General features: G+C 39.6%; 1 protein-coding gene across 6 annotated transcripts in view; it reads right to left on the bottom strand.

Annotated features, from left to right (window-relative positions):
- Nucleotides 1-13,160, bottom strand: part of bahcc1b (BAH domain and coiled-coil containing 1b) — a 101,631-nt gene that overhangs the window by 45,578 nt on the left and 42,893 nt on the right. For 5 of the 6 annotated variants that reach the window (XM_081392888.1, XM_081392887.1, XM_081392889.1 and 2 more), the window contains exon 3: nt 2,373-2,549. In XM_081392888.1, coding sequence (XP_081249014.1) covers nt 2,373-2,549 — 177 coding nt within the window. Of the gene's footprint in view, nt 1-2,372; nt 2,550-10,873; nt 10,934-13,160 lie in introns of those variants that run through there. The other variant, XM_081392892.1, reaches the window with a different exon arrangement.

The following is a 13,160-nucleotide window of genomic DNA, read 5'->3' as shown; positions in this document are numbered from 1 at the left end:
TCAAACATTATAATGCTCATGATAACTTTTGTTACTTCAACAGCTAAATACTCTTCACCAGCGATGCCAAAGAAATATACAGAGCTGCCGCAAAAGCGGAAGTTCAAACACAAAATTCAAAAGATGGCTGCACGTTTCTCTGCTGCATGAGGTCTTTAACAACTAAAATTCAGTCTATTTGTCACAAGCTATGATATGATAGCACAGGCGTCATGTGGGACAATTTTATGGTGCTTTTATGTCCTTTTTGGAGCTTGACAGTCACTATATATACTTCACTTGCATAGAAAAGAGCATCGTAAACTTCGATCATCGTATCGGCAAAATAACTATTTGTGTTCCATGGGAATATTTGGAGTGTAACTCAATATCTTGTGTTTTCTGTTTGAAAAACACACACACACCTCTGGCTGATCTGTCTGCCTTGGGGCGGTTGGGCGTTTAGGTATCTGGTTATCAGTTAGGTTGAGCCAGCATGTCTCACCGTTGGCTTATTTCTATGATATGACTACAAACACACGTTCTCTCAGACACTAATTTACACAAACACACTGACACACACCTGACCGGGAGAGATAAAGGAGGCACTGAAAAGTGTTGCCTGACCACAAACTGTTCATAGCCAAAAGAGGAGCCGAGGGGCCAAAAGGCAGAGAGGACACACACACACACACACACATACACACGCTCAGCAGGGTCCGGAAGCCAGCACCTCCCTGTGGTGATGCTTCTAACCATCGGCATCTCTCAGTTAAAACCGCATTCACGTATCCACACAAATCCACACACAGATGTGTGTGAGTGTCGGTTGTCTGAGCAGGAAGTAGACCGTTGCAGTTGGGTTTAACCGTAAGGGTCACGAGACCTCTGGGCCTGGATGAGGAAACCCCACATCAACCCCCAAAACAGCGAGCCTCTAATGTTGAGCCTCACATTGCAACGTCTCTTGGCAGTCTGGTGTCCACGCGGCCGTTGTGACCAGCTCAACTTCATCATGAAATCCCATTACAATGATGCTCAAAATGCATTTCCTCGCCTTTTTTTTTTTTTTTTGTTGCTTTTAAGGTAATTTACTAAATTGCCGACAGACATTACAGCACCATCCTCATAAAGTTAATGAATATTAATTAACAATTTCCTGGACCGCACAGGAGATCCCGCTGCATCCAATCAACTAACGCTTTTCTCTCCTGTCCTCCCCCTTTCACCCCCCTGGCCTAATGGGTCAGGTGGGGCGTCACATCATCGGTAGCTGGACCGTCTCCAGGGGAACGGGGCTGGGGTAATTGCATGGCTCGTTTTGATGACATGCTTTTTATGCAAATGAAGTAGGGAGTGCAGGGACACGGCTGGGGGGGAAACGAAACCATCCAATCAGTTGCTTCAAGGGGCTAAGCACAATTAAAGACTGATTCAGATAATGAGCTCTTATCATCACGATGGGGCCGTTTGTATCATTATAGACACATTCTGTTATTAATATTATTGCTATTAGTTTTATTATTATTATTTTAATGGTGATAATCAGAAGCATCATCATTATATTTATGATTATTGTTATTGTTGTAGGTTATTGATGGTTTATATAAAGCTCTCCGCGCAGAAGAATATGCTCTAGGTCGGCTACGGCGCCACGTTTTTTCCTCTCCCTCTAACTCTCTCATTCTGTCTCGCACGCGCAGATTTGTTCAGTCATTCAGTTACAGTAGCGCTGGGTGCCAGCAGTAACACCACTGTGTTCGCTGCCAACCACAATTACTGTTCCATTCTGCCAGCTGCCAAGAGCTCCGCAGATACAGAGCAGTTAACCCGCACTGATACACACACACATACACTTGTACGCGGTTGTACACGAATCTGTGAAAATACCAATAGCAATTGCTCAGCTGTGCATACCATTTAAAAAGCATGTGCAACACAAAAACACACTACACTCAGTCACACACTAAAGGCATACGCATTTATTTAAAGATCTATAAATGTTTAAAAGAACATATTGCACATTATGGACAGGACAGTCTAAATTAAAACATAAGCACACGGAGTGCACATAAGGGGAAAAAGAATTACGCTTGTATATAAAAATCTGAAATTAAGAAAGGAGTACACTAATATAGCACCGCACACTGAATCTTATGTGAGCATTATGTTAGGTTATGATCCATATAGAAAGCATGCTGGGTCTTTATACAAGACCAGTATATAAGAATAGGACAGTATAGATAAATAAAAGGTCTGGTGAATTTTATATAGACAGACTGACAAAACAATAAGACAGACAGACAGACAGACAGACATAGATAGATAGATAGATAGATAGATAGATAGATAGATAGATAGATAGATAGATAGATAGATAGATAGATGATCACCTTCATGTGAGTGGGGGAACCAGATCTGTGACGGGGCCGTGGAGTGAGGTCCAGAGCGATAGGGTGGAGAAGAGGGGGATGATGGGGGTCCGGTGGGATGGGAGGGAGGAGATCCCAGACTGCTGGCCAGAAATGTTCCCATGAAGGAGGCAGGGGAGTTCCCTATCAGTCCACTGCCTGCAGGACAAAATTAAAAAATGGTTAAAAATCAGACAAAACCACGGGATGACCAAATTATTGAATTACTGAAAATTATGAAGTGGACCTTCACAATTACAGTGTAGCCGTTACAAAGCGAAAATACATGAAGATTATTTTCTGCCTAAAATAATCATTCTAACCAAATTAGACAATTACAGTGCAATTGTGGGGAGAACTATGACTAAAAAAGAAAAAGAAAGAGAGAGTTTTGTAGCGTGCACTGTGCCCATAATGAAGTCCCTGTGATCACTCTGCTGTAGCTTCTCTCTCACACACACACTTTGCGACAAGACCTACAAAGGAGAATGAGAAACAGGCCGTAATACACTCTCATCCAAATAATCATTACCACAGCACACCCAAAGTTGGGTGTCTGTCTGTCCAGCCAGCAGGGACTAAATAATGCTAAATGCAAAGAATAAACTGCAACAAACCACAGTTAGCACAGAAAACAACAGACTTTTAAAATTGACTTGATATCCAAATATAAATTCTGGGTCCTGAAGCAAAACCATGTTGAGAACCACTGACCTAAATCACCCAAAAAACACAGATGCACAAAAAAAAGAGCGTAAAAAGATGGTGTGGAATGATAATAAGGAAACCTTGGATCGATTAGCATCAAAGTGATTTAACTGTATTCTTCCCTGAAGGAAAATGCGCAAGACTTTATTCATTCAAGCCAACAAGGGTTAAATCAAATCCACTACACACGCACAGTACATACGAACCACACGGAGAAGTCATTAAATTTCCAACACATCATCTATATTTTGTTGTTTTTTCAACACAGAAAGAAACAAAGCGAATTTGCAACACTCCAATAAGTTTGATTAACCTATATGCTACAGAGGCACGGCTTTAATAAACTTCAGACATAATATAATTTAAAGATAAGGCAGCTCACCGGAGATGATTCGCTCGTGGTGCGATACAGCATATAGAATCATCAAACCAGCTTATTAAACATGGAACTCAATAGAACGAATTGCACTTAAGACGATGTCTGCACAACATTTACAAGATTAACAACAGAGAATTCTGTGCAGATGAAAAAACACCACGCATCCACGCATGAGCACACTGTTGTTAGTTTCAGTGTATACCGCTGTGGTTTCCTGTGCGTCTTCCCTTGACAAAGACCCTGCCCTTGTGTCCTCTAAAACAGCCAACACCACCAATTAAACAGCGAGGTGAAGGCGAGTGCGGTTTCATTTCCTAAACTGATAAAAGTTAATTAACGTGGGTGAGGGGGATGAGGTTAAGGAAGACGTTTATGGGTGTGAAATTACTAAATGAGTGCTCTCACAAGATAAACAGAGCACCAGGCCACAGCTTAAGCCCTAGGCAAAAAATGACAGCAAGCAGGAAAAAAAAGAAGTCAAGAAAGCAGGAAAAGACCAGCGGAATTACAGGTCTGGAAAGACGTTAGGCCGCTGGAGCCGGGGTGGATGCTGGGATCACAGCCGTCAAGACAGTTTGTCTCCGCTCACCCACTCACTCGCCTCGGGATGAAAGTAGCCTTTTTGAGCTGGTCTAGGAACAGTTTCCCGCTACATGAAATGGTAATATCTAAGCTGGAGAATTCCCAGCACACATTATAGCCGTCTTCTCCCAAATGTCCCTACCCACTTCCCATGGGTTCCATTCCCGAAATGAAAGGACTGTGCAGTATTCACCAATGCATTATGGGTGTGGTCTCCACAATTCTGGCAAAATCCACAACTTTCAAATGTACAAGGTCTTTTCCAGTTAGTTAGTTAGGTCAACAGTTAGGACACAATATAAGACTTTGAGAAAGTAAATATATATATATATATATATATATATATATATATATATATATATATATATATATATATGTATATATATATATATATATATATATATATATATATATATATATATATATGTATAGTGTGTGTATATATGCATTAAATTTAATCAACATTTCCTAATGTCACATTTATTAATTATAGTCAATTAGGCATCTAATTTTACAGAAATTTTGATACAAATTATGTAGTTGACGAGAAAATGAAATACTTAATTTATAAATTAATTAAAACTAGATTTTATTAAAAAAAGATACAAAAATGAAATATCTTGCATTTTCACCTTGCATATTTTGATAAACTGTATATTTTAATTTAAATAGACGCACATTTTTCACCTCGACGAAATAAAAAAAAACTTTAAAAATACATTTGACAAATTTTTTTGATGAGATTATGCGTTTATAAAAACAAAAAAGTGTATTTGACAAGAAAATTAAACTAAATATTTAAACATTTGATTTTTTTGTGTGTATATATAGCTTTTTCAATGAATTGAATTTCATATTTTAATTAAAATCGACATTTTATTTGATGAACTAACAAACATTTCTTTAATGAACATTATCTGTAATTTTGTTGACAAGATTAATATTTTTATATTAAACTAGATTGTAAAAAAAAATCTTGCAGTTTTTTAACCTCATATTTTCAGAAACTACTTCTGATTAAAACCGATGCACACTGTTTATCTAATCAAAATAAAATAAAACATCGTTGATGAGATTAACACTGAATTTTTAGGGAAAACACTAGAAAAACAGCAGTTGCTCATTCAGCCCTGAAATCCTAGAGACATGGAGAAGCTAAATATTCGATCTATGATAAATTCAAACTGAACGAATGAAAGCAGGGAGAAAGCTGATCCACCCTTATGTGAACCTAAATACTCCTACATGATTCAACCATCTTGTCGCCATTGGTATCCTGGTAGCCTCAACCTCAGACAGCACAACCACAGACTGCCGACATTGGCCGTCTGATGAATAGTCTGAACAGAAAACTGGAAAGCACATCTGAAACTCACAGCAACAGCCATGCAAGTTCATTGCACACACAGGTCCAGCCTGGAGAGTAACAAAACAGTGTTTACAAGGCACCAGGTTAATATTATGAGAGCTTGAGAGGAAGAACTAATCACTGGATTTAATCTAAATAGCACATAGAGACAAAAGTAAACTGAATGTAGCTTTCGATGGGCGTTTTTGACCAAAATATGCAGTAAAGTGGACCAGACTTTATGCCACAAGTCTGATTTGCACTACACCCGCCGTACCCAACCATCTGAACAGCACATAAAGCCCTCACTCCTCTTCTCCTCTACGCCCTCCGCCAACTTCCCTTTAATAAAATGTTTCCTCTTGTTTGCTTTGCTTTATTGACTTTTTTCTCTTTTTTTCCCCTCCGTCTCGAGCACGTCGTGGGCTGAGCGTCAGCTGCAAACGCTGAAATTATTGCTTTCGCCCATCCTACTAACTTCCCCCCTACTTCCACCACTTCTAATAAACCAAACTGCAGAAATGAAATGCTGTTGATACATGAACAGAGGGATTGGAGGAAAGGAAAGGATGGCGGGAGGTCTAAAAAGAAATGTGGCTGCCAAAAAAAGCCCAAACAGCGTGTTTGGGGAGGCACGCTGAACCTGGGGAAGCCCAGTCACTGTGAAAGAACAACAGCGACAGAGTCATTACGGCAGGAATACAGTGAGCTATAAAGGATGATGCTGTCTTGTCAGGCAGATCCCCAAAGGGAATGTGTGTTTATTTATGTCCGTGGTGCGAAACTCGGCTGAACGAGAGAGAGTGACTCTTGTGCGAGCGCTTAAGGAAATCGGGTCATGTGCATACTAATCGCCTGATTCCAGGCTCAGAGCAACATTAATCCAATTAAGGAATTAAAAGGAAGAATCCTGAAGAGTGGGAGTCCCGAGTGTGTCTGCCACACACAAATACACACTCACGTAACTGCCAATTGCACAAGTGCATGTTCAGCCTTGTCATCAAATGAGAGTCCCCCAGCGCTGCCCTTTAGTGGAACAAGACATGTGTGTGAGACAGACAGAGAGAGAGGGAGAGAGAGAGAGAGAGAGGGGGAAAAAAAGTCAAGTCAAAGGTTTGGATTATGTGTTACTTGTTTAAGTCAGAGATCCAAATGAAGTGCAATCCATCGGCACACACAACAGCTCCAGGTTCTAATGGGTCTGTGTGTGTACATTACAACAGCTGTCTCTCTCTCTCTATGTCTCTCTTCACAGGAGGATGTTTATGTCTACTGGTGCTGAGTACTCAGTTCAACAGACAGAGATAACACAAGTGCTGCTCTAACTATGGTGGAGAAGAGAATAGAGAACGAAGAGTAACAGAAACAAACTCAACGTCTTTTACATGTACCTAAACCATATAAATTTGCCAAATTATATATTGTTAAATGCATACATATACACACATGCACACATACATACATATTATATAGCTTAGGTATGAGATAAAAAAATATACATAAACTAAAATAATATTTGATTAAGTTTTGTCATTTGTAAAAATTGTAATTTAAAGAAATGTTTATATTTACCTGAAATAAATAAATAAATAAATAAATAAATAAATAAAAATACTATAGTTTAGGCAATGTATAAAAAAGTATTATTTTGCTATAATAAATAACCAAACAAATGAATTACATAGTTTAGGCAAAATATATACAATTTTATTTATTTGTAAAATATAATGAATTTATTTTAGGTATTGCCAATCGATTATTTCCCCCAATAAACAGAAAGAAAAAAATTGGAATACCTGTTTCTGATTGGTCAATCTGCGGTCAAATATTTTATATAAAGCCTGCTAAATTGATAACACTCGATTTCCAGCATAACAGTGCCAGTTTCATGTCTCTTGTATCATTCTGTGTCCTCTCTCTCCTCTCATAATAAAACAGTTTCGCTCATTCTCATCAATATTGTATGTCCATTATTTACTTGGTAAGTAGTTGTGCAATAAGAGGGATAATATTTGGTCAGACAGTTAATATTGCAAAATAAACCCTGATAGGGTGAACAGGACTCCGGCGCATATGGAACATGAATCCTGTGCTAAATTTAAGAACAACAGATATCCCTGCAGAGAAAACTAGGTAAACGTGTAAACATGAGTGACCGAGCTGTAAGCAAGCTCCACAAAATCACAAACACAAAAGTCCAACTGTAAATATCACACACACACACACACACACACAAACACACACACACATCTTGTAGCTCCATTAGTGTGAGAGCTGGAACATGTCTTATATGGCAGAGCTAGTGGAGGAGGGGCATAAGAGACTTCATATTAAGGGTTTTGTCAGGGGAGTGGTTACCGCATATGTGTGTGTGAAGTGAGGGAGTGTTTACACAGCTGGGTTCCACGCTCTCACACAACCCCACATCTCGCTGTCCCCCAAAACATGTGCCACTCCAGAAAAACCCCAATATTTTCTCTCTTCACAGTCATAATAAATAGACTTTGGGGGGGAGGAAGGGCAGGGTCTGCAGAAACAGCACACTTCACTCATTGCCTGTTTGCTTTGCCTCTCTAAGCCGTGACTCAGTCAGTTTGGGATTGTGCCGTACGAGAGGATATTTTTGAAGTCGTTTGATTTTGGCCCGATCGCTTGTGCGAATGAGTCTAAACTGACATGAGAGTATTTAGGGTAATCCACATGTAAAATTAGCATTAGTCATTAATCATTTCTCTTCCTTAACACAGAAATGGCAGAGACAGGAAGGATTTAAATGAACATGGCACTGCATGTGTAACCCTGCTCCCGCTGGAGGCCTATCCCCAGGTTGCACTCTAAAATTACATTTGTACATATGCAGCTAGAAGAAATAGAGCTATGATAGTTGTACGTATTGAACAGAAATGTAAGGCATTGACTGATAATCTTCCCCTCCAGTGAGTTGTTAACTGCTGCAACTGGATCACTGGGTCACTGAATCCCGGACGAGCCCCCATATGTCACACCTGGCTCAAAGATGCGACATTAAGGGAAGACAACGTGGTGAAATTAATTTTAAAAAAGAATTTATTACATCAAAAATAAACAAAATAACAATCATAATAGGACAAATCCATGGATGCGAAACAAAACAACATTCTCAAAACTGGTCTGCATTTTAGAAGAAGCATTTTATAGCGATGGTGACTAACAACTGCACGTTTAAATAAGGTGCCATCAAGAGATTCAGGTGTGCTCAAGTTACACCCCAGTCACCAATCAAACCTACAAAAACAAAAGGAAAAAAACAACCAGAACCACAACAACATGGTCATGACAGTAAGTTTAACTCAAGATCCAGATCAGTCCAATTGATTCAACTGGATCAAATGATTAGCCTAATTCAAAACTTCTCTCATAAACTTGTCAAGGAAAGCTGAGGCAGGTGTCAAAAAACGTACATTTCAGTCAGTTTCTCACACGTGATTTTTGTCACTTCAAATGTTTATATTGAATATTGTAGATTCTTTAACTTTGGTCAAGAAAAGGGTTGTGGGGAAAAACAGAATAAAATAGGACAAAATTAATACAATAAAACAAAATCTGTGATGAACAAATTTACGTAATCTCCTCAGGGATAACTATTTCATCCAAACAGGGCTTTAGAGAGATCTGATCCACTAAATCATATCACTACTCCATGTTGTACTCTACGACAGGAAGCAAGAATCAAGCTCAGCTTACACCTACGATGGTTGCTGCACATTTCTACTTTTTTTCTTCAAATCTTAGAGTGAACACTGAAACAGACAGAAAAAAAAAAAAAGTGGACAGATTAACAACTACAGCTCAAACTGTGAAGAACATGCTACATTTTTTCCAAGAACCACTAGAGATTGGCTGCTGTTGAGGAATTTCCTCCCTGGTGATGTCATTTGTGAATGTTGTGCCAAAAAAGGCAGATTTTCATTTTAAATTTTTTATTTAATTCGTCATTGTTGTCAGCATAAACGTTTTTCGTTGTTGTTGTTTTACCTTTCACTGTTATGATATACCATCCGTGGTATTCCCTTGAATTGTAAATCAGAGGAAGCGTCTTCCCCTGGGAATCGGGAAGAGGCCGTATGAGTGGGTGTGTGGTCTTGTAAGTGTGTGAGTGTGTAACTCTGCATCTGTGTATTTTAAAAAAGGAGGTCAGACTGGAAGTGAGTTAATTCCCAAAGGATTGGGACACGCCACACCCCAGAACTGCCACAAAATTTTGGCAGCAAGGAGTTGAAGTAATCACAATGGTGTGCGTGTCTGTGTGTCACGTGTGAGTTGTCCTATGGCAAGATCATTAAACACAGCTTCTCAGGATGAGGTACGTCAAACCACACTAAAAAACTCGCACAGAGGCATGAAATAATATGTCGCAGAGGAGGAAAGGCGATTTGAGAAAAAGACAAATAGGAGGAGGGGGAATTTTAAACCGGCAACAATGAAAGAAAAGACTAGACAGAAAGCGCACTGCACACGGCAGAAAACCAAAGACCCAAAGATCTATCGCCGAAGTCCGACAGCCAGGTCTGCGGGTCGGAGTGTTTGTATAGGCACAGACAGCACAGCTGGCGGGAACAACGGAGCATCGTTTGCTGGACAGTAAAAGTGCATCGTGCATGTAAAGACACAGAGAACTGCACACCACCCAAAGAGAAAAAGAAAACAATGACGGATAGTCTAGAAGCAACACCGTGAAGTGAATGAGTAATGCAAAAAATACATTTGTTTTTTGTAAGATAAAGGTTTAGGCCTGAAACAAATGTGTCAAAATATGATTCATAATGATTTTTTTAAGACTTATTTTTGGTGTTATTCCCTTTATTATGATAGGATAGTATAGAGTAAACATGAAGCAAAGTGGGAAAGAGAGGGGAACGGGACAGGGAAAGGTACGCAAGCCTGGACTCGAACTCGTGTCGCCCAAAGTGCAATCATGCTACATGTCAGAGCGCTGCCCACAAGGCTATCGGCTCTGATACTACATGTTGCATTCTCAGTATTGCCACATTAGGGGGCACTATAACAAGCTCAGTACTTAAATATATAATTACACAGTAACAATGACACTTAAATAAAGGGGGCAAGTTAGCGAGCATTAGCATTAACTTTTTTCTTCTATGATTAGTTTTCTGTCAAGCAGAGCAGAAACTGTCATGTCAGAACAACAATCTGAAGAGAACCTTGCTAAGCAACTTATTTAAAAGTAAAAAAAATAACAACATTTATAGTTGATTTTATTGATTTTGTATATTTTATTTATAGTTAATTTATACCTGAATAATAACATGCATTTTAATGCCACATTTGAATTAAACCACCATTTGTCAACTGTCTTCTATGGTAAGTTTTTCCTTCAGGTCAACTACTAGCATGGCGGAGCAACTGTTTGAAGACAATTGTGCTGAGAAAGTTACTTAAATACATAGTTCAGGCATGAAACTCTACCTGAAAGCTGATTGGTTCTTTCAATGCCGTGGCACCAGCCAATCAGTCAGAAGTACTTACAAATCAATGTAAGCATATATATCTTACCCTAGCCTGCCATCGGCACGTTGCGCGATTATGAAAGCTTCTGTTATCCCTCATCCTCCCCAGCCCCACCTGTAGAGATCTGCTACGGGGGCTTTACCATTTCTTGAAGAAGCCTTTCCATTGTTTATTATTTTTGACTAAGCTGAACAAATTATTGTATTTGCTCAGCAGCAGCAGCAACAGCGTAGCAGATCTCGTCAAGCCTATGTATATTCCAAGCCCCATGCCAATAAATGGCGGTTGAAATAATCCACTCCGAGAGTTGTCATGACTGAAAGTTAGTTCAACTGTAAACATGTTTACAGCACGCTACCTGAAAAATAACCCATCCAGTTTTATGACACAGATATTTGAAGGTAACTCTATCGCCCTTGAGTACTGGCCTAAGATTATTTTCAAAGAGATGGTTATGGTGTTTGGCAAGAGCAGTTTAGTCCTGGCAAGAAACTCGTGATCTGATTTTCTGAAAACCACAAGGACAAAACATTAATAAGCCAGCATTGCCACAAAACACTGGTGAAATTGAATGGCTGTCTTTCTGTTTTTAAAAAATTAGTAGGTGCCATTCATCAGCTCCAGATGTTGGATTGGGACTACGTATAATTTTGGTTTGGAAAACTGGGAGGACGTGTCCCACCACATTTTCAAATATGACAAATAGCTGTTCCGTCTCCATTGCGGATCAATTAAAAGCATTCCCACAAGCCAGCACTCACACGGGTATCATTTTAAATCAGCGACAGGTTTTCAGCCCCCTTATTAAGAACCCAGTTAATTCAAACACTAGCTGTCAATCAAAAATCACACCCAGACTATTGAAAGAGCATATCCTCAGAGAGTGTGAGTGTGTGTGTGTACGTGTGAAACACGGAGATGAGAGTCAAACAGAGCAGACGAAACAATAGCGGTGATGAGCAGACGTACACACACTCCAGGACACAACACACACACAGCTCCCTGCTGGCAATGCCGCCCTTCCATTTCCATGTATGAATGTTTGAATCAACCCCCCTGGGTGCGAAAACACCCCTCTATGATCAGCAAGTCTCTAAAATCACTCTACCTTCAGAACAAAACCGAGAGCCAGCGAGAGGAGATAAACACAGCAGTACAAGGTCAAACATTAAAGCCATACACACAAATAAAATAAAAAAATCACACACATACACACAGTGTTTTACAAAGCAAACACGACAGTCTGGGTCAACTCAGGGTTTACAGATAGGACACCAGCTTCACACACATAGACAGACCATTGTCCAAAAATTAGTTTGCACAGACAGCAATAAACTCCTTCACTCCTAACTATGGTATGGCAGGAACACTGGACGGGGGGGGGGGGGAGTCATCTTTTCTTCTCTCATGCTATTCATGCTAATCTACCCCTGCTGAAAAGACCAGCATATGTGGCATTTTGGATGCTACCGTGCTGATGTCTACACCAGGCTTCTAAACTGGTATGATGAGTCAGATTCCTCAGCCATCAGAGAAGTGGTCTGATTTGAATATGACCTGAGCTGTTTCCCTGCTTCTCTCTATTGCACCTTCTCTGTCCCATCTATGGAAGCATGTTTCTGACTCAGAGTAAAAAACAGAAAGGTATTTCTGAGATTTTTAAGGTATTTTCTAAGAGTTTAAAACATGAAATAAAGTCACAGGCTATGAGACAGGCTTTCACAATTCCTAGATATGAAGTCACATTAAGGTCAAAATCAGGAGATATAAAGTCACAAATTATTGTACGAAATAATGCAGCAAATGTGAGATATAAGGTCACATAGACAGATTTAAAGCTGCAATTATGCAATATAGAGTCACATAGGTGATGTAAAGTTGCAATATGAATAACTTGATCGCAACATTAAGCGATATAAAGTCACACTTGCTTGGGACAAAAAAGTAATGTGCAATAGTGAATATTTGGGTGACATCTTTTCTAACTAGCATAAACCTTTCTCTCCTACTACTTTAGTACTCTTTACTATTTTTTTGCTCATTTTTTTCTGACACATCAATCTCATCCTCAGTAGCCGTGTTATCTACATGGATTTCCACCTGGCCAGATCACAGGTCTGCATGCCCGTCACCCTCCCTCCACACCACCCTGGCCTTTAATGAGGAAAACCTGCCCTCATTCCCCCGGGATCAGCATCTTGCTGTCGCCATCACTTCATTGTTATCTTAGCAAACAGCAGCTATG

The sequence above is a fragment of the Scardinius erythrophthalmus genome, assembly GCF_964197995.2.
Source record: "Scardinius erythrophthalmus genome assembly, chromosome: 18".
Classification (NCBI taxonomy): domain Eukaryota; kingdom Metazoa; phylum Chordata; class Actinopteri; order Cypriniformes; family Leuciscidae; genus Scardinius; species Scardinius erythrophthalmus.
The sequence above is the reverse complement of the archived record's forward strand: the minus strand, read 5'-3'. Positions and strand labels throughout refer to the sequence as shown.